Genomic DNA, 18,155 nt, shown 5'->3' with positions numbered 1-18,155 from the left:
CTACTGGAAGAAACAATGTGTACACTTTATTTGCAAACAAGTAAAACCTTGTTCAGCATTTCATAGTGGTTTAGCAAAGCTTTTTAACATTCATAAACACTTGTAAAATTCAAGTTTTGGTTATGGCACGTGTCCACTTGGCCTACTAAATCTAAACTCTTAAAAAATGCGATGAAATATATGGGTACCATTGACTTTAAAATACATCTTAAACAAAATGTGAAAATTTTACTTTGGATATAAATACAGCAGGAGTGAGGACAATAAATGTAACATGACAAATCCACATCTTTACAAATCTCTGCCATGACTATTGACCATAACATACACAAAACATTAAACACACCACATTCACATGTGAATCAAGCAAGTGCAAAAAATCAAGATCATATCGGACACTTGACCACATTATAAAAAAAATACACACCAGTACTGAAGAGTAAATACAATGCACTCAATAAAATGCAGATCCATCTCAAAGGGACAGTCTGAAGTCCATCTATGCTTTAGTTTTCAACTGTTTCAACTGATCAAAGCACATATTTCAGACTCCTGTTACATGAATGTGCATCAAGTGCTACATCAAGTGCTCCAGAAGAAAGACATGAGACTCTACCTGTGTTCCAACTCAAAATGACCATTTGATGCCGAATATTACTTTTTACTATCAATACTTCTAGGATTTTGATGATTGTTTGTTTCAGCAGGCACAAAGTTAAAACTGATTTGTTTGGCAGTTAGCACATGCAGAAAAAGCACTTCACCACAACATATTTTTGAAGGCCAGTTGCTGCAGAACCATATTGTAAAACACATGCAAGTAATTTCCAGACAAAATATCAATCCAAGTACACAGTGTTTTGTAACTGTACACTCTCTCTACTGTATGTAGTATGAACTGTTAAAAAGACACATAATGGTTTTCCCTCCTTCAAATTTGCAACACACTACTACCAGTTTCTGAGCCCTTTTTGATTGCATGGGCAATCTTTTTAAAATGCCACTGCCACATTGTAAACATGTTTTTTCTTTGCAGAATGAGAAGAAAAAACATCTCATCTTTTCTAAATGAGAAAACTACAACAGACAGGGCAGACAGAGAAATTACGTTTGAGGTGATGGTGTTAAATTGGTTTGTAAAGCAAAGATGTAACATATTTCTTCTTGTATCTGTGTGTGGCACTGAGCACCATCACTCCATCCTACAAGGACAGACAATAATATATTTCAATTGTGAGAAAAAAAAAATCAGTTACCATATTGTCAGACATTACCTTTATCGAGAGAGCATATAGATGGTTTAACATGACATGATTGGGTTCAGGCAACAAAGCAGGGTCGCACTGTCAAGAAAAGGAACAGGGAAAAAAAATCTATTTGGTGAATTATTTGAATCTGAATAATTACATAAAATGAAGAGAAACATACAGATACATTGGTATCCTTGTTTAGTATAACTTGTAGGAGATGTGGTGGGAGTATAGGTGGAGATTTAAAATGCTCTTCTGGTCTAAATATGTACTGGTCCTGCCCATAGGGTCCAGGAGGAGAGCTTGATAAATCTAAAAAAAATAAAATAAAAAGATAAAGTCATAGTTCTGCCATGTTTAGTATTTTACAGTTACAGCATTCATTATTTACATGAAAATGAACAATACAATATGTATATATATAAATGTCATCAAGAGCTGACCTGAAGTGTCAGAGCACTCCAGAGAATCCACCTGTAGAGCATCAAACACCTCAAAGTCAGACTTTTTGACCTGAATAAGATTGTTTATAGTTCCCATTTGGCTTGTCACAACAGGCTGCAAGGAAAAAAGAGCAAATACCATCACAAGCTGTCACCGGGCCTTGTGGAGTGTGATTTCTATAAAATCTGAAAATACCAAAAAATAATACCTCTAATGGATCATGGACCCACTGGCCATCAACAAAAAATTTATACTGGTGCTCTCCTTCAGGTAAGTCAAGGATTGCTACAAAGTCATTATGGCTTCAAAAACAGATACCAGGTCAGTGATTCAGTTCAGGAGAAACTAATGTTAAGTAGTGAAAAATCTACCTTTTATTCAGCGGTATCTTTGTACTCCAGTTGTTGAACGAACCAGCAATGTAAACCTCTTTCCCTCCCCCAGCCCAGCGGATGACAGTGGGTCGAGCCTGTGGCCCAGTCTTTACAAGGTCATCCAGATCGGGAGCAAACTCCTTCTCACCCAGAACCTAATGATAAAAATACAGACTTAAAACAGCTACACTTGTAGATCTGTTCTTTGCTTTTAAACTTCTTTTTACTTTGGTCTCTGGACCATGGGTGTTAAAGATGTTGGGGTCATCAGTACTGTCCACCATCTTGTTGCTGGGCTCGTGGTCTTTGTGGCCAGTGCTGTCTGAATGCTGGGCCTTGGCTCCATGGCGATCTCCAGTCACTCTGTCACTGGTGTTGCCCATAGTGCCACACTATTTATAGTGCAGCTGAATAGAAAAGACATGCACAGACTATGGTTAAACAGTAAGCAAAATACAGAACCAGAACGCTATATTAATTTGTACAACTGCAGAATAGTTAAGCATTATAGACAACAAGAGTGACATAAGAAACTGTTTATGTTACACATGACTAGAACAAGAGAACAAGAATATAAAATATTAAAAGAAAAAACAGAATTGATTTATACTATTTATGTCACATGTTTTATTACACACTTCAAAACAAATTCTTTCTTTAGGAACTACTCGAGTAGTCTCGACAAGATAAAAATATAGTAATATTAATGGTAATAAACTCTATGGTGTATCATCGTTATCCTAAACAGATTTTCTTGAATACAACTCCCAGTTAGTAAATTTAAAATGCAAACATTTCAGGGACTACATTAGTTCACTCCTCGGTGCTTTGGCAGAGCTCACGCGCAGGGAGTATTGACAGGGAGTATTTTTAGCTCGCAATAACGCTGAAAAATTAGCTTGCGTTACGATTGTCTATGGTTATAACTTATAGTTAGTGGAGATTTATTGTTAGCTAACGAATAAAGCATAGCCGCATATCTTTGCCATCGCCAGACTTACCAAATCCAGTGGTTTGTATAGTTTTATTTGTTTATAGCCAAAGGTCAACTTCTTTCACGCAAAGACTGTACATGCGCCAACAGCTCAGACTCAGTGTCCACAGTACGGAAAGCCAGAAGATCAAACGGAGCGGCTGCGCGTTATTGCATAATGTGCCCCCTATACAAAATTATGGCCTCAAATAACTAGCATTGGCATAATATAAAGCATAAGATGTATAATACATATAGTATAAATATATTCTTATAAACATATATTCTATGCTAATACTTTTTTAGCACTCACATTAACATAAACTTTATCCAACACACATCATTTTATTTGATTAGATTCACATCAGTCAATGAATGTATGGATCTGATTAAATTATATTAATTACTCAAATTATCTACTTTTTTCAACAATCCGTCATCTATCCACTAGATGGGGATATTTCACAGTGAAAGGGCAAATGCTCAGTCAGCACCATATAGGATTAAAAAACGTTGCATTTATCATCGAGGCACCATCCAGTGTTTCAAAATAACTTACAAATTCACATTACATAATTCCAAGTGTGAAATCTTTTCATGCACGCAAATCAGCTTTTTGTTTTCTGTTTTTGTAAATATTGAAACACACAAATCATATCATAGAAAATCAAAACACATGTTGCTATGCATGTGCATTTACAGTCAGGCATGTCCTGAAATTTTTAGATCATAGCTTAAGAAAAGTATATTTGTGCACTCAGTAGTCAGTAGAGTGTTTTACATGCAGTCCACACAGTGCATAAAATGTTGCTTTGGAATAGCATATTTAGTAGTCAGCAAACTACTAGCAAAATTGTATCAATGAATTTTGAATCTTCATCAATAAATCATGCGTACTATCCACATTGTGTATAAATAAGAGTCATGCAATAAATTACATCTGCTTTCTTCAATTTAGTCAAAAAATGTTGACATACTGACAGAAAAAAAAAAATCATTTGGAAATCCCCAGGCCAGTCTTCATATACTCATAAACCACATAACTTATACTAACAGCAGGTATAACTTTCATAAAGTTTGGTAGAATCCCACGGTAGAGTCCAAAAAAACCATCTTTGGCGACAATTTTCTTCAAAAGTGTATTCATTGATGGCTGGTCTGATGCATTTAGAGATGCTAGAGAAAAGGTAAAAAAGGCACAAGTTGACTTAACTTCAGTGCCCACTATTATTGTATTATACTTTTGTATAATACAAAAGTATATTAGTATATATTAATTAATTATATTAATTAACATATATGATCAAAAGTATTGTATTATACCCACTTTTAGTTGTATTGTTTTTACACAGATCAAGTGTTAGCACACTAAACAAACACTAAAATATCACTTCAATACAAAGGTCATGTGTTTATGTTTTTAAAGTCAGAGCCCTCAGATTGGAAATTGTTATCGTAATCATATTCAGCCCTATTAAGTAAAAACTTTTTTTTTTGAAAAGTTAAAATGATCTTACCTTGTGCCTGCATCCGTGTGCGCACAAGTGCAAGTGGATAGCTAGCCAACTGACCACAGGTACTTGAGATAGTGCCACAACCCAACAACACCAGAACACCAGGATTAGCAGAGTCTTTGTGGTAAGACAACCAAGTATTCTTTAAACTCTGAGGAATAGAAAACATGTTTCAGCTATGAAGCAGATTAGAATCTTTAAAGAAAAAATATATATATTTTAAAAACCTCATAAACAGCCAAATCGATTCCAGCATAAGGGATGATCCCCAGAAGGTTGGGAATATAGCCTTTGTAAAAAGCCTTAATTCCCTCATTTTTCAATATCTTCTTGGCACAATCTATCATTCCTGAGTACTGCCCTGTTTTTCTTAATGTCAGTCGAGTTTTTAGTACCTATTGTGTGCAGACAAAACAACAAATAATAAAACATTCATAATTGTCCTTGTGGAGAAGTAAAGTTTGTTTAAAATGTGTATTGCATAACTGTTGTTAACTTGCCTCCATGGGGTAGATGGCAGTCTGCGCTGTAGCTCCAGCCAGTGATCCAGCCATGAACCTACAGTGTGTCTGTATTTTTTGACCCTCGGTTGTCAATAATTTTTTATACTGCAAAGAGAAATAAACATCTTTGTCCAAAATTGTATTCAGTGACTGAAAGATAATGCTGAATATATGAATAATACATATGGTCTTACTTGTTCATACGCCATAAATTTGATTGCAGTCTCTGGCGCAATCTTTAAAACATTTATTCCATTTCCTCTCCACAATGACATTAGACCACCTTCAGTAATCATTTGCCTTAAACCACCAACCAAGCCAATTTTGTTGGATTTGGAGGCATGAACCTACATTTAAAAGAATTTGCCAATTTAATTTGTATTTAGTACACTTGAATAACATCCAGTAACCTACCTGCATGAAAACTTTTATTCGGTCTAGGGGGGCTGTACCAGTTCGAGAGACAGCTCCCGCAATGGCACCTGCCACCAGCTGCTTCCACCAGCCACCTGAGCTCTTCTCTTCTTCTGTGAACTCATCTGGGATAGCAAGACTTTCTCCGAGGTCCAAAACCTAAAGGGCAATATATATTTTATATTATTGTATGTGACTTTAACCTTTGTGTGTACTCTGTACACCTCTGATTTCCAGTACAGCTCAGGGTTCTGCCACCTGCAGAAGTTCTCTGACTCTGCAGTGATAGGGTGTATCAGAGATGGACAGGAGCTTGAGTACAGGACACTGATTACATATTTTGTGGAGTGGTCCCAGGCAAAACATCTGCTCCTGAATGGTCACAAGACTAAGGAACTGGTGACTAACTTTAGGAGAAAGAGGATACCAGTGGAGCCCATCACAATCCAGTGCCATGACATGGAAATAGTGGACTACTGCAAGTACCTTGGACTCCATGTAAACAGCAGGCTGGACTGGAGGGACATATGTAATGCTGTGTACAAGAAGGGCATGAGTAGACTCTCCTTCCTGAGAAAGCTCAGGTCTTTCAATTTGTGCAGCAAGTTACTGGAGATCTTCCACCAGTGTGTGGTGGCCAGCAACCTGTATTTTGCTGTGGTCTGCTTGGGAAGAGGCACCAGTAAAAGGTACATTGGGGAGATTGACAAACTGATCTGCAAAGCTGGACATGTGATCGGCTGTGAGCTGGAGACATATGGGACAGGAGAACACTGGACAAACTGCTCTCCATCATGGACACTTCTGCTCACCCACTGCACCAAACTATAGAGGGACAGAGGAGCTCATTCTCCATCAGGATCCTACAGCTCCGCTCAAACAGTGAGAGATACAGGACTACATTCATACCATACTCATACAGATACATACTCATAAAGATGTACAACAACTCACCCATGTAACAGATAACCCTGTGTCCTGTCAATCGTATCATCTTTGCACCATTTCCTTATGACCTCTTGTATACAACTGTGATATACTGTATTTATATTATGATATTTGTGTTTTACTTACTGTACATACATTTATACATTATATGATTTATGTCTTACTGAGACCAATCTCTTGCAATTTTTTTATTTCTACTTTTATTATTAAAATTTGTATAATTTCCAATTTATTGTAATATAATGTGATGTGTGAGCTACTGTGTCCAAGCAATTTCTCTTGTGGATCAATAAAGTCTAAGTCTAAGTCAAAGTGTGTTATGCATATATGCTGTAGTTTCAGTGTAATGTCCTTTGGGGAACTGCTGTAAAAGTAGCTATGGCAGATGTTACTCAAACCATTAAATGCATACTACAGTTGTAGTAATTGTTTGCAAGCTGAAGCTTATGACCTAATTATCAAAGTGCAGAAAGATTCCTGTATGCAAATTAAGGACAATCAGGCAAATTAACAAAGCTGAACACAAGACAGCTCTCCCTCACTCCTTCTGCTGTTACCATCACTATGTCATGAGCAGTGAGCAGCTTACATACAGAGGAGTGTTTCCAATAGCGAATAATATCTTCCAGGTTGTGGGCAGGACAAAACAGGAAGTGCTCCCTCCACTCATTCCAGTCCACCATCATGGTGCCATCAATGTCCATGCTAAGGAGACAAAAAAAAATAGATTATTCAATTTAACACACTAATACTAATTTTTAGGTGAGCGAGTTTGTCGTTTCAACCTTTGAAGGATTTTCATGGCATCCTCTTTACTGACATGAATGCCCAGCTCTGCAAGGGCCAGTTGGATCTCTGAAGCATCAATGCGTCCTGGCAAAGTATAAGCAAAGGTCCTTTAGTAGATGTTTTTGACATTTTCAGAATTATTATTCTGAACTGTAGTGAAAGGAAAACCATACCGTCATTGTTTTTGTCCAAACTCTTGAAAGTGAGCAACAGCTTCTTCTCATGCTCTTTCAGATATTTAGAGAACTCACTGAAGTCGAGACTCCCATCTTTGTTTTGGTCACCTGATGAGACAATTTTCTGCAGAGAAGGGAAACACCCGGTTCAAAAAATTCAAGTAAGGTTATGCTACAACACATTTTTAAGGAAATTCCTATTAGCCCATGGCGTGAAACTCAGAAACTATAGACAACCCTCCCTCTAGTTACCTGCGCTGCTCCGTGGCGGAAAATGCCCATCGCTTTGAGTCCTTCGCGTAATTCGGCGACATCCACTTTGCCATCTTTATTAGTATCAAGTCTCTCAAACAGATCCTGGTATGACCTCTTACTGCCGGCATCCAGGCAGCGGGCAGTCGGTAGTAAAAACGTCCGAAACATGATACAGCTTTGCAAAACAAGCGAGCTCACATAAATCCCAGATTTTACAAGATTATACACACATCATGGATAGCACCCGCAAACCATTTTGGCAGTCGATGTTTCATGCAAATTTCATGCGAAAACGCGCAATATAGACATATTTCTGCGTGTCCCGTGCACAGGCGTGATCCGACAGGAGTAGGGAACTGCAGAGATGATGGGCGGGGCTAAATTGCCTACGTGTACATAGCCTATAGTTTTTTTGTTTTGTTTTGTTTTTATTTAAATTTAGCAATTTATAGCCTACACTAAATGTTTTTAAGAAAGAAATAATAAGATTTATTTTTAAGAAATGTGCCAATAGCGTGTGGTGGTGTAACGTATCCTATGATGTTACCAGAGAAAAATCTCATCATCAAGGAAGCGTCAGCAGGCTACAAAGATTAGATTAGAAACACAAGGCAATGTTTCTAAGGAAATGCCACAAATGACCACTAGAGAGAGACATTTTAAACATTGTTCAGAAACAGCGGCTTACGCAGAGACAGGACCTAACGTGACAATCTGTACACAGCGGGAAAGCATTGAAAAAGAATTCCGGGCTCACAAGTCCAATATTTGGACGTTATTTATTTATTTGCTATTGGCCAAAGAGGGACATGTGTTTAATTGTGTGTGTCCAGTCAATGCTTCCCCAAAGGACCGTTACAGTACAGTAGTGATAGACTTGGCCGACTGGGCGGGTAAAAAAAAGTTTGAAGTTGAGTAAGTACGACACACGAGTGACACAGCTGAGGCGAGAGAGAGAGAGAGCGGGCAGAGCTCAGTCACGTCTCCACGGTCGAGGAACTATGTCTTTTATTCTCCTAAAGAAGAAGAGATTTAAATTTAAAGTTGACTTTGACCTGGAAGAATTATCCTCTGTCCCCTTTGTAAATGGGGTAATATTTTGTAAAGTTAGGCTACTGGAGGGAGGGTTTTCCGAAGAGTCTTCCCGGTATGTTTTTCTATTTATCATTTGTCACTGCGGGAAAATGACTATTTGATCAATTCATGTGACTTTACAATCGACGCCCCTGACCTCACTATTTGTCAGACCAGTGGTAGCAGTCTATGAATTGTAATCAATAGCCATATATTTGGTTATGTTATAACCTGTCTGTTTTGCGTACATTTTATTGGGCAAGGGTGATCTTTTGCAGTTATTGTAGGCATCCTGCTTTTTGGTTGAAATAAACATAGTTTGAGAGACAGGCACCTAATGAATCTTAACAATGTGAGGATTTCGGCGCTTTATAAGCCTCAATTCAAACATTTATATTATTGTTAATAATTGGCTTAGAGCTTATAATTAACGCTGCACTTGGGTGATCCACTTGGAAAAAGGTCGTTGGGAAAACACGTGCGAGCCAAACTCAACTGCTATGGCAACAGTGCGTGTGTAAACATGGCTCTTTCTTACGATCCTCCCCCTTTACTTGTTACAGCGTCAGTCATTGAGTTTAATATGTATGCTGTAATGCTTTATTATGGCAGAGATCACACATTCACGCGTTTTTAATTAACACTAATTTCATGATTTCTTAGGGAGACTGTTCAAGCAAACTGTGTTCGCTGGGGTACGAGATTCTCCTTTGTTTGTAAGATGAGCGCCAATGCAATAACTGGTATACTGGACCCTTGTTTTTGTCGGGTATCTGTGCGCAAGGTACAAACATTTTATGTCTTTATAATAAAAACTTACCAACAAATAATCAAAAGTAAAGGTGATATTTTTTGAAAATGTTACTGTAGTAATAAGAAAATGTGACAAAAGTATCTGTATTTTTAGGAAGTGAAAGGGGGGAAAAGTTTCACAAAGGTAAACACATTACATTTGTAGTTCGTAGTTTATTTATTTGCACATTTTATTTAACATTTCCCGGACATAATTTATCTTTCAATGCTTTTCTCTGTTATTTGTTTTAATTTTAATTTCCAGCTTCTGTTAATGTTTGAAAAATTGATAAAGAATAACTTATGTTACAGATGTTTTGCTTTTTCAGGACCTTATGTGTAACTCAGAACATTCATTTTATTCATGATTATTCATATATTTTTTTAACATCTTATGTTTGTTTCATTATGTATCATTTACAGCTTGGCTTTGCTGACTTGAATTTGTCTGAGTTTGCTGGCTCTGGTAGTTGTATACGACGATGTCTTCTTGAAGGCTATGATACAAAGCATACCAGACAGGACAATTCAATACTAAAGGTATACTATTGTATTATTAAAGGAAAGCAAAAGATTAAACTATACTCTCATGTATTGATTGGTGGATATGTTGGGAAGATAATTGCACACATAATTGCACGCGTCATAATCACTGGCTAATGCCCTTAAAGCTTCAACATAGGTCAAAATTTTGTTTGGGCCTAAAGGGAAAAAAAAAAAAAAAATCTTATCTTTACACTTGAGTGTGTAGAGGACACTGCTGTGCATTGGCTATTTTCTCAAGCCAAAGGTGAGAGAACAAATAGTAGGTTTTGGGCTGGTCATTATTATGTTGAAAGGTAAAGGAACACGTATGTAATGAAGTAATCATTAAATAATCATTGGTTATTTGGGCATCCATTTGAAAATTTGTGAAATTTGGTTAAATAGGTTCAAATTCAGAAGTAGGAAACTATATATTTTGTTCCCCTTAAGGACTGGGGCTATAGATGTCTAAAAGATCATTGCAAGCAAAAAGTATAAAGATAAGGTTCCTACATGGATCACGTCACACACATTCATTGAATTTATAGTTTCATATCAATATCAGCCCTTTAATATTGATCTCAAAATATTGGAAAATCTATCAACCATCGATTGGTTGCCAAAAAATCAGTATCACTTTCTACCATGCAAACACCCATATCGATCAATCTAGATTATGTTCATAACCATTTAGTCCAACTTATTTGCCATTAATGAACAAGAATAATATGTAATGAGAAACATGACTGTTCATATTATGTCCAAACACTAAAATGCAATTTGGTTCCTGTCATTGCAGGTTGTAATCAATACACAGCTCATATCTGGAGATCCTTGTTTTAAAGCGTAAGCGCCTGCAACCATCATCAATATATAAATGTATTTACTGCATAGGAATATGTAATAACAAATAACAGGTGTGACAAAGCCTAAATGTTTTAGGAAAAGTACATATTTAATTGCAATTTACATTATATGTCTATGAGCTAGTTTAAATATCCAATGGAAGATTAACTGTAAAAGAACAGTGAAATTTTAACTGCTAAACTAACACAAGGAGTCATATATATGTAGAAGTCTCAACATACATATTCAGTGTGTGTTTTTAAGTAAATGTAAATAAGGCCATTGTTTTTTCATGTTTCCTATAGTCCTCCATCTACAGCTATGACACTAAGGATTCCACAGACTGAAGCAGGGTGCCTACTTGAGGACAGACATGGTGGAGACCAGCAAACATCACTGTCTTTAAGAGGTAAACACATTCAATAGAAAAAACAAACAAAAAACGTTTATAATCATTGTTTTTCAAACTATAGGAAGTCCTGTGAAATCAGTTTCTGTCCCAGAAGGACTTTTAGCTTATGGTCACTCCAGAACCCCAAGCCATGCAAGTCAGCATTCAAAAATGTCAGGTATATGATAAAAAGACATTTTGCTTAGATAGTGAAGTTTATTTTAATATGTTTAGTAGCTACTTACTAACTTTTCCATATAGGCTGCAGTTCAAATCATTCCAGTTTAATAGAACTTAATCACAAGAGAGATCCCTCTGGTGATTCAGCCTCTACAGGCATTGGGAGCATCCATGAAATCAGTGAGCAGCATTTTCACAAAGGTGACTGGGAGAGACCTCCCCTCCCTGTAGTCATTACCAGCTTTAAAGATCATGAACATCTCTCATCTCCTCAAAAAATCTCAAGGTAACAATCAATTTGTTCATGGAACTGAATAAAACGTCTGCCAGTATGCTAATACAATTTCTCTTTAGGCAACCTTTAAAACAAAACTCAGTTGAGAACCAGTTGAAGCGAGTTGACGCCACAAGAGTGAATGCAGATGACGTAATAGAGACAATCTTGCAGAGCCAGGATTTTAGTCATGACTTGTTGGACTCCAGTACAGAAGGTGTGTAAACTGCATACATTACTGTATGAGGCTATATGAAGTAAGGAACAGACCTAACAATAGAGTATTTACTGACACATTTATCTATGGTCGTCCACTTAACCTTTGCTTTGTTTCTGTAGAAGAAGGTTTAAGTCTGTTTGTTGGACCTGGTGGCAGCACTGCCTTGGGAAGCCAATATACCAGGTGGGTGTATTAACTTATTTGTCAATGTCACATTAAACTACAGCCATGTGACTCACTCCCATGTTGTCATTATTTCAGGGTTGGAGTTGGGACCTTTGAACAGGTTGTGATCCAGCACTAGAGACTGCCCTTGGTACCACATGGAACAATGAGATTTGCGCTCTTATTTTGGAACCACAAGAGTCCCCTGGTGTGCAATCTAAGGTGTTGCAATAATCATTTAGTACACTACACTCATTGACTGTATACCTACACTACACCTTATCTGGTTATGTCGAATTTCTTTTTTATACATGAACTGTTTTAATTTTTGTATGTTATTAAAATAATTTCTGCTGTGCAATTCATACATGTTAAATTTAGAAAACGCCCAACTGATATGTAAAACATTTATACAGTCAGCGGTCTTATGCTAACTACTTCTGGATTCAGATCATAGACTTATATGATTCAGGTGGACGTCTGCTATTTTATTTTATTTTATTTTTAATAAAATGACGTAGAAGGTGCCACTTCCGGCTGTACTTCCTGTTTTACTGAGAACACAAGCTGTAACGACGGCGGGAAGTTTTCATCGTTAACATTAAAAAAGCTGGACAAACTGCAACACATCTAATGGGATTTCGATAATAATATCACCCTTGAAATCAATGGAAGTGTAATTGTTAAGTCTCCGGCTGCGAACTAAGGTGCTTTCGGCGCGGGACCGTTCGTGGGACTCAAGAGTCATGGCTAACCAGGCCGTGAGCAAAACTGCACCAGGAAAACATGGAAATGTATTGCCCTTGTGGGGTAACGAAAAGACTATGAACCTAAACCCTATGATTCTTACCAATGTGCTGTCTTCGCCCTATTTCAAAGTCCAACTTTATGAACTGAAGACATACCATGAAGTTGTGGATGAAATTTATTTCAAGGTAGCTAACAAGCTGTTGCTAACCCGCATGCTATGGTACATCCGTGATTAGGTAACGTCATTTGTGGCTTCCCGCTTCAGTATATGGCTGTATCTGAAAGTACATTCGGCATTATTCAAGACTAATTTAAATATAAAACTGGGAAATCTACAATGTGTCTTATTGAATGGGACTTGTACTTGGCATGGAAGCATAATTATCTGCTGTTAGCCATTAAGCTAAAACAATGCAAGTGAAGGCTAACTGGTGAGTAATGTACCAGGAGTCTCCAATCGTATTTCCGTTTAGACTCTTTGACGTCGCATGACTATGAAGATAACTCTGAGCCTTGGGGACTACATCGGTCAGCAGCAAGCAGTTTTGCGTTAATATTACCCATATTCAATTCAATCTTTATTAAGAACACATATCTGGGTCATAATAAGTATTTAAAAAAAATATAATGATAACATTTGGCATATATAACACGTTGTCTTACATTTCCCTGTATTTGCAACTCAGTTATTTTCAATTCTTTAGTAACAGTTGCCCATAAATTTGAGAGCCAGTATTTGACAACTTGTCTGCACCTCCTATATTTAAGTTAACTTTATTGAGTTTTACATTACCATTAATATTTTTTTGTCTATGTACATATAGGTAACTCATGTTGAACCTTGGGAAAAGGGAAGCAGAAAGACTGCAGGCCAAACTGGAATGTGCGGAGGGGTAAGTACGAAGTACGTCCTCTTGTAATACCTTCATAGTCATCCCATTATTGTTATGTATTGGACAAGCAGTTATTTATTGGACTGTTAAAATGTTCAGATTTCTGTGATTCCAGGTACGTGGAGTTGGAACTGGAGGGATTGTGTCAACAGCTTTCTGCCTTTTATATAAACTATTTACCCTCAAACTCACTCGGAAACAGCTGATGGGTCTCATCACCCACACAGACTCCCCTTACATCAGAGCACTTGGCTTCATGTACATTCGGTATGATTTCTTTATTATGATGTTCATGTTGTTCAACACAAACATGTTAAATATGAAACACTTTTTGGACAGGTATACTCAGCCCCCAGCTGATTTGATTGAGTGGTATGATGGCTTCTTGGATGATGAGGAGGTATGTCTGCTCGGGTAATAATTCCTTTTTATTCTCTTCCTATATTATTTAGAGAACCGCTGGCCATTTAAGCATATACCCCTTGTGATGCTCATGGCTGATTTTTCACCTTTGCCTTCATTTGGCTTAATTGTCCCAAAGGTTTCCTTAAATTTAAGCAGTTCAGTTACTTTTCGCTGTGCCTCTGCTCTTTTTAAGGGTAAGTACAATGATGAGCTGTAGTTTAGTGTGATTACAAGCATGCTATTTTTTCTTATTTACTGAATTTTAAGGACTTGTTGCACACATCAGATTTTCCAACTAATCTAATTTTCTAATGAAAACATGAAGTCTGTCTGACAAAGCTGTTGTGTGTATGAATCTGTCAATTTTTCAATCAAATTGGTATTATTGGGCTGTGCAACCAGGCCTCTTTAATGTTTGTTCCTTTATTTTAGACAATTGATTGATATTCTACCCACATGGTTAATTCCCGTGTTTTTTTCCTTAGATGTCCATTGTGCAGCAGGTGAATTGGATATTGTATCTCAGCACTGTTGGTTTGTGTGTGTGAGTGCAAGATGCTGTTCTATTTTATTTATAAATATAATTCCTTGTTTGCACTTGTGCAAATGCGTATCTGCATACACAGGGCATTTTTATAATTAGCATATTATTTTTTTCTTGTCCAATTTAAAAAAAAAAACAAAAACATTGGATTGGCTCCCTTGGCACAGACATTATGGACATTTACTAAAATAATCAACAGTGATGTCCTTTTGAAGCTTGAGTCCACAACTTGCAAATTATAGTACAGTTCATATTTTAGTGTTTTATGTTTAATGTGTAATTTATGATATTAAGCTACATGAACAGAGGTGAAGGTTCAGTACGTGGGACATCACAAATTGTATAAATTTGCTCAAACACATGTTCAGGTATTTTTCATTAAGTAACTAGTTTTTCTATATTTAACTTCAGGAACTTGATGTGAAGGCAGGAGGTGGCTGTGTCATGACCATTGGGGAGATGCTCCGCTCCTTCTTGACCAAATTGGAGTGGTTTTCAACTTTGTTCCCACGTATCCCTGTGCCTGTGCAGAAGGCAATTGACCAGCAAATGAAAAGTAGGCCTCGTAAGGTTACTCCGAAGGAGGTCACAGAGGAGGAAGCTACTGAAGCAGAACCTGGAAGACCGGGGGAACGCCATCGTTCTAGGTAAGTTACGTAGATGTACTAACTTGTATGCATTTTGTCTACTAGCTACACATTCTTGTCACACTATGTGAACTGTCCTGAGTCTGGTACAGTTCAGATTATGTATTGGTTTATGCTGGAGTTAGTTTTACTTAAAAGGCTTCCAATGAAAAGTTTAAAAATGTATTTATCAAATTATGACTTTGTCCACCTATTCAATAAAAAAAATTGTAAATTCCAATGTGGTACAATTGCAATTTTCCATAATTTTAGTTGATCAAATAATGAACAATAAAATATAAAAATTGTTTGTTATCCTTTTGTCAGATCCTCCCGTCGATCACAGAGTCCAAGAAGATCACCTAAGCGCTCAAGGAGCAGGAGCCATCATCGAGACAGAGATCGTCGTGGCCCAAGCTTTGACCGTGAGTTAGAACGAGAGCGGGATCGCCAAAGGAAGGAGCGGGACAGGGACAGAGGAGAGCGAGACAGGCGGCGCTCACGAAGCCCAGACAAACCCCAAGAGCGGCGCGAGCGCAGAAAAAGTCGTAGCAGCAGCCGGGACAGGCGCATTGAGAGAAGAGACAAAGAGAGGGATGGCGGGGATGACAGGAGTAGACGGAAAGACAGGGATTACCACAAAGACAGGGGCTCAGAGAGAGAGCGGTCCCGGGACAGGAAAAACAGGGAGGACAAGGAAGACAGGAGACATAAAGATGATAGGGAGCGCCATAGAGACGAAAGGAAGGGCAGGAGATCCACCAGAAGTCGGAGCAGGGAAAAGAAACACAAAAGTGCTGATGAAAAAAGTCGCAAACGTGAACGGAGCCACAGCCGAGAGAGAGAACGAGACAGGGACAGAGACGGAGAGTCACGGTCTCACAAACGCAGCCGCAGCAAAGAAAGGTCCCATCACCAGCGCGAGTCTAGCAATGACTACAATAAACACAGTGAACGCAGAAGGAGTCAGAGCATAGATTGAACTGTTTCTGAACAACATTTGTGTTTGTTTTTGCTCTATTCTATCAGCCATTGTAATTTTAGCTCACCAGACATCTGGAAATGTCTTGATCTAGTATATTGTTGCCTTTTTATTTTGTCCTTTCATCCTTCTACAAATTAATTTTGTTTTGAAAAGTGGAAATTTCCTTTTTTAGATTTTATTGTTATTCTTACAGAAAGACATTAGTTTGTTGTACATAATATTTGAGGGCTGTTTACACAAGCATGGTCTGAGTTGTATTTCCTGCTGTAATTTTGTATTTATGAAGCTCTTTGCTGTTAAAAATCCCCACACTAAGTTGCAATGCAAGTTGTTTAAATTTAAAAGACATTTGTGTGCTGTTTTTTAACCTTTGTTTTAATTTGGCATGATCTGAGTGAACATTGTAGCATAGCCAATATTTATAATGCACCACAATTCAGTCCATTGCTGTGTGTTGACAGCCTGAGAATGTTTTTTCAAAAGACAAACTGCAATGGTTAGGTTCTACACAAAACACAAAATTCGCTTTGTGGTGTGTTTGCCCATTTTGTTTTTCTAATAAAAACAGCTGACAAAAAAAGGAACTTGTGACATTATTTTCTGTCATGAATTTGGGGATTTTTCCTATAACATTTGATGTGTACACGCTCTGGATACTTAGTAAATTGTAAGAAATTCTCTTTCTGGTTTTATAAAAGTTAAAGTACATAAATTAAAGATGAGTGCAACATTCTTTAATTTTATAGTTTAATTAAATTGGTATTTTCCATATTCAATGCAAGATTACAAAACAACATACACGTTTACTGATATATTGCCATGTTTATATATTATCTCTAAGTTTAAACAAAGTTTACAAATATGAAAAACAACATATCTACTGAAACCCCAGACAAGCTCTCTATCGTACAGTCTTAATTTAATCAATAACGATTAGGTAACTGATTAGACTACATAGATTTTTACATGCACTACAGACATTTGCACAGCTTGAATTTTGTCAAGTGTAATGTTAAAAAAAATCTAACTGATAAGAGCAACTGGTGAGAACACATTTCTACCATTTTGTAGGCCTAAAACACTGAGAAATCATCACATTCTAGTTTGGAGTTCTGGTACAGTAAAAAAACTCTGGACTCAAATCCAAGAGGAAAACGGTTTCTCTCCAGAGCAATCATTTCCAATCATTTTTTCAGAATCATCTCAGCTCTTCCAGGAAACAACAAACGCAGAGGGTGCGGTTTAATGATCAGCCATCTTGAATTCTGTGGGATAGAGACAGTTAGCTAACTTAACTAACTTAATCATAACTCAAGTCAATAACTGGAAAGCAAAATAATTGTATTGTACCATTCCAGCCGATGTCTGTGAGATCTCTGCGCCTGCGGGTGTCCTTATTTGCTGAAAGAGAACAGTACAGTGTCATTAAGTGCACATACATATCAGTCACTTAAAGTTTTTCCCTCATATCTGGCTGTGACCAACAGGCAAGTAGGAATATGGTTTGTTACAGTGGGTGAAATACTGATTGATTAAACTATCTGATGGGCAGTAGGCTCCATTCACACTACATTTACATTTGAGTTGTTAGCAGAGGGCCCAGATGTTGGAAGACATGGAGCTAAATGAAGAGATTAATAGTTTTGTTAAAGCATGAGAATTTAAAAAAAAAAAAGAAAAAAAAAGTACATTCAAAATAGTTTTATTAGGGAAAAAAGTCAATAATTCCAACATTTATACAATTAGATTGCTTTCATATTTCAACATTTTAGCCAAATAGAACAAATGCAAGAAACACCTATACTTAATCAAAGTAAGGAGCATCAACAAGAGATTTCCTTATGG

At 37.2% G+C, this 18,155-nt stretch overlaps 4 protein-coding genes across 5 annotated transcripts; 2 read left to right on the top strand and 2 right to left on the bottom strand.

The window, feature by feature from the left end:
- Positions 1-4: 4 nt before the first annotated feature.
- Positions 5-3,214, bottom strand: prkab2 (protein kinase, AMP-activated, beta 2 non-catalytic subunit). The gene is made up of 8 exons (XM_055151897.1): positions 3,070-3,214; positions 2,296-2,475; positions 2,066-2,223; positions 1,903-1,996; positions 1,694-1,808; positions 1,429-1,562; positions 1,275-1,343; positions 5-1,202 (listed from the first exon to the last, which is right to left on the bottom strand). Exons 2-8 carry the CDS (start codon positions 2,449-2,451, stop codon positions 1,125-1,127), a joined length of 804 nt encoding a protein of 267 aa, XP_055007872.1. The 5' UTR covers positions 2,452-2,475; positions 3,070-3,214; the 3' UTR covers positions 5-1,124.
- A 152-nt stretch (positions 3,215-3,366) lies between these two features.
- LOC110158225 (calcium-binding mitochondrial carrier protein SCaMC-1-like) lies at positions 3,367-8,150 on the bottom strand. Of its 2 annotated transcripts, XM_020922673.2 has the most exons (10): positions 7,638-8,150; positions 7,383-7,509; positions 7,206-7,293; positions 7,014-7,125; positions 5,473-5,631; positions 5,253-5,405; positions 5,056-5,163; positions 4,783-4,950; positions 4,559-4,706; positions 3,367-4,217 (listed from the first exon to the last, which is right to left on the bottom strand). In XM_020922673.2, exons 1-10 carry the CDS (start codon positions 7,806-7,808, stop codon positions 4,036-4,038), a joined length of 1,416 nt encoding a protein of 471 aa, XP_020778332.1. In that variant the 5' UTR covers positions 7,809-8,150; the 3' UTR covers positions 3,367-4,035. The 2 variants fall into 2 exon arrangements, with proteins under 2 accessions (XP_020778332.1, XP_055007871.1); XM_055151896.1 differs by lacking the exon at positions 7,638-8,150 and having other exon boundaries at positions 7,010-7,125; positions 7,383-7,434.
- A 196-nt stretch (positions 8,151-8,346) lies between these two features.
- On the top strand, positions 8,347-12,468 carry LOC110158576 (EEIG family member 2-like). The gene is made up of 11 exons (XM_020923086.2): positions 8,347-8,787; positions 9,378-9,498; positions 9,622-9,651; positions 9,930-10,046; positions 10,831-10,877; positions 11,183-11,286; positions 11,351-11,446; positions 11,530-11,734; positions 11,803-11,939; positions 12,062-12,125; positions 12,204-12,468. The coding sequence occupies exons 1-11, from the start codon at positions 8,642-8,644 to the stop codon at positions 12,244-12,246; spliced, it is 1,110 nt and encodes a 369-aa protein (XP_020778745.1). The 5' UTR covers positions 8,347-8,641; the 3' UTR covers positions 12,247-12,468.
- A 171-nt stretch (positions 12,469-12,639) lies between these two features.
- Positions 12,640-16,894, top strand: prpf38b (pre-mRNA processing factor 38B). Its single transcript, XM_020922225.2, has 6 exons — positions 12,640-13,042; positions 13,682-13,750; positions 13,866-14,017; positions 14,090-14,150; positions 15,111-15,346; positions 15,653-16,894. Exons 1-6 carry the CDS (start codon positions 12,854-12,856, stop codon positions 16,305-16,307), a joined length of 1,362 nt encoding a protein of 453 aa, XP_020777884.1. The 5' UTR covers positions 12,640-12,853; the 3' UTR covers positions 16,308-16,894.
- Positions 16,895-18,155: the final 1,261 nt, after the last annotated feature.

Source organism: Boleophthalmus pectinirostris, unplaced genomic scaffold, assembly GCF_026225935.1.
Source record: "Boleophthalmus pectinirostris isolate CB_2022bp ecotype Guang Dong unplaced genomic scaffold, ASM2622593v1 HiC_scaffold_16, whole genome shotgun sequence".
NCBI classification, from domain to species: Eukaryota; Metazoa; Chordata; class Actinopteri; order Gobiiformes; family Gobiidae; genus Boleophthalmus; species Boleophthalmus pectinirostris.
The sequence above is the reverse complement of the archived record's forward strand: the minus strand, read 5'-3'. Positions and strand labels throughout refer to the sequence as shown.

Excerpts from the sequence above, each read along its gene's own strand:
- prkab2 (XM_055151897.1), bottom strand. The coding sequence starts at position 2,451 with ATGGGCAACACCAGTGACAGAGTGACTGGAGATCGCCATGGAGCCAAG. Across the intron at positions 1,809-1,902 it reads GGGTCCATGATCCATTAGAG|CCTGTTGTGACAAGCCAAAT; the intron begins GTATTATTTTTT and ends TTTTCCTTGCAG. Across the intron at positions 1,344-1,428 it reads ACAAGGATACCAATGTATCT|TGCGACCCTGCTTTGTTGCC; the intron begins GTATGTTTCTCT and ends TTTTCTTGACAG.
- LOC110158225 (XM_020922673.2), bottom strand. The coding sequence starts at position 7,808 with ATGTTTCGGACGTTTTTACTACCGACTGCCCGCTGCCTGGATGCCGGC. Across the intron at positions 7,294-7,382 it reads TTTGGACAAAAACAATGACG|GACGCATTGATGCTTCAGAG; the intron begins GTATGGTTTTCC and ends ATACTTTGCCAG. Across the intron at positions 4,707-4,782 it reads TCGATTTGGCTGTTTATGAG|AGTTTAAAGAATACTTGGTT; the intron begins GTTTTTAAAATA and ends TCTATTCCTCAG.
- LOC110158576 (XM_020923086.2), top strand. The coding sequence starts at position 8,642 with ATGTCTTTTATTCTCCTAAAGAAGAAGAGATTTAAATTTAAAGTTGAC. Across the intron at positions 9,499-9,621 it reads GTCGGGTATCTGTGCGCAAG|GAAGTGAAAGGGGGGAAAAG; the intron begins GTACAAACATTT and ends CTGTATTTTTAG. Across the intron at positions 11,735-11,802 it reads TCTCCTCAAAAAATCTCAAG|GCAACCTTTAAAACAAAACT; the intron begins GTAACAATCAAT and ends ATTTCTCTTTAG.
- prpf38b (XM_020922225.2), top strand. The coding sequence starts at position 12,854 with ATGGCTAACCAGGCCGTGAGCAAAACTGCACCAGGAAAACATGGAAAT. Across the intron at positions 13,751-13,865 it reads AAACTGGAATGTGCGGAGGG|GTACGTGGAGTTGGAACTGG; the intron begins GTAAGTACGAAG and ends CTGTGATTCCAG. Across the intron at positions 14,018-14,089 it reads CTTGGCTTCATGTACATTCG|GTATACTCAGCCCCCAGCTG; the intron begins GTATGATTTCTT and ends CTTTTTGGACAG.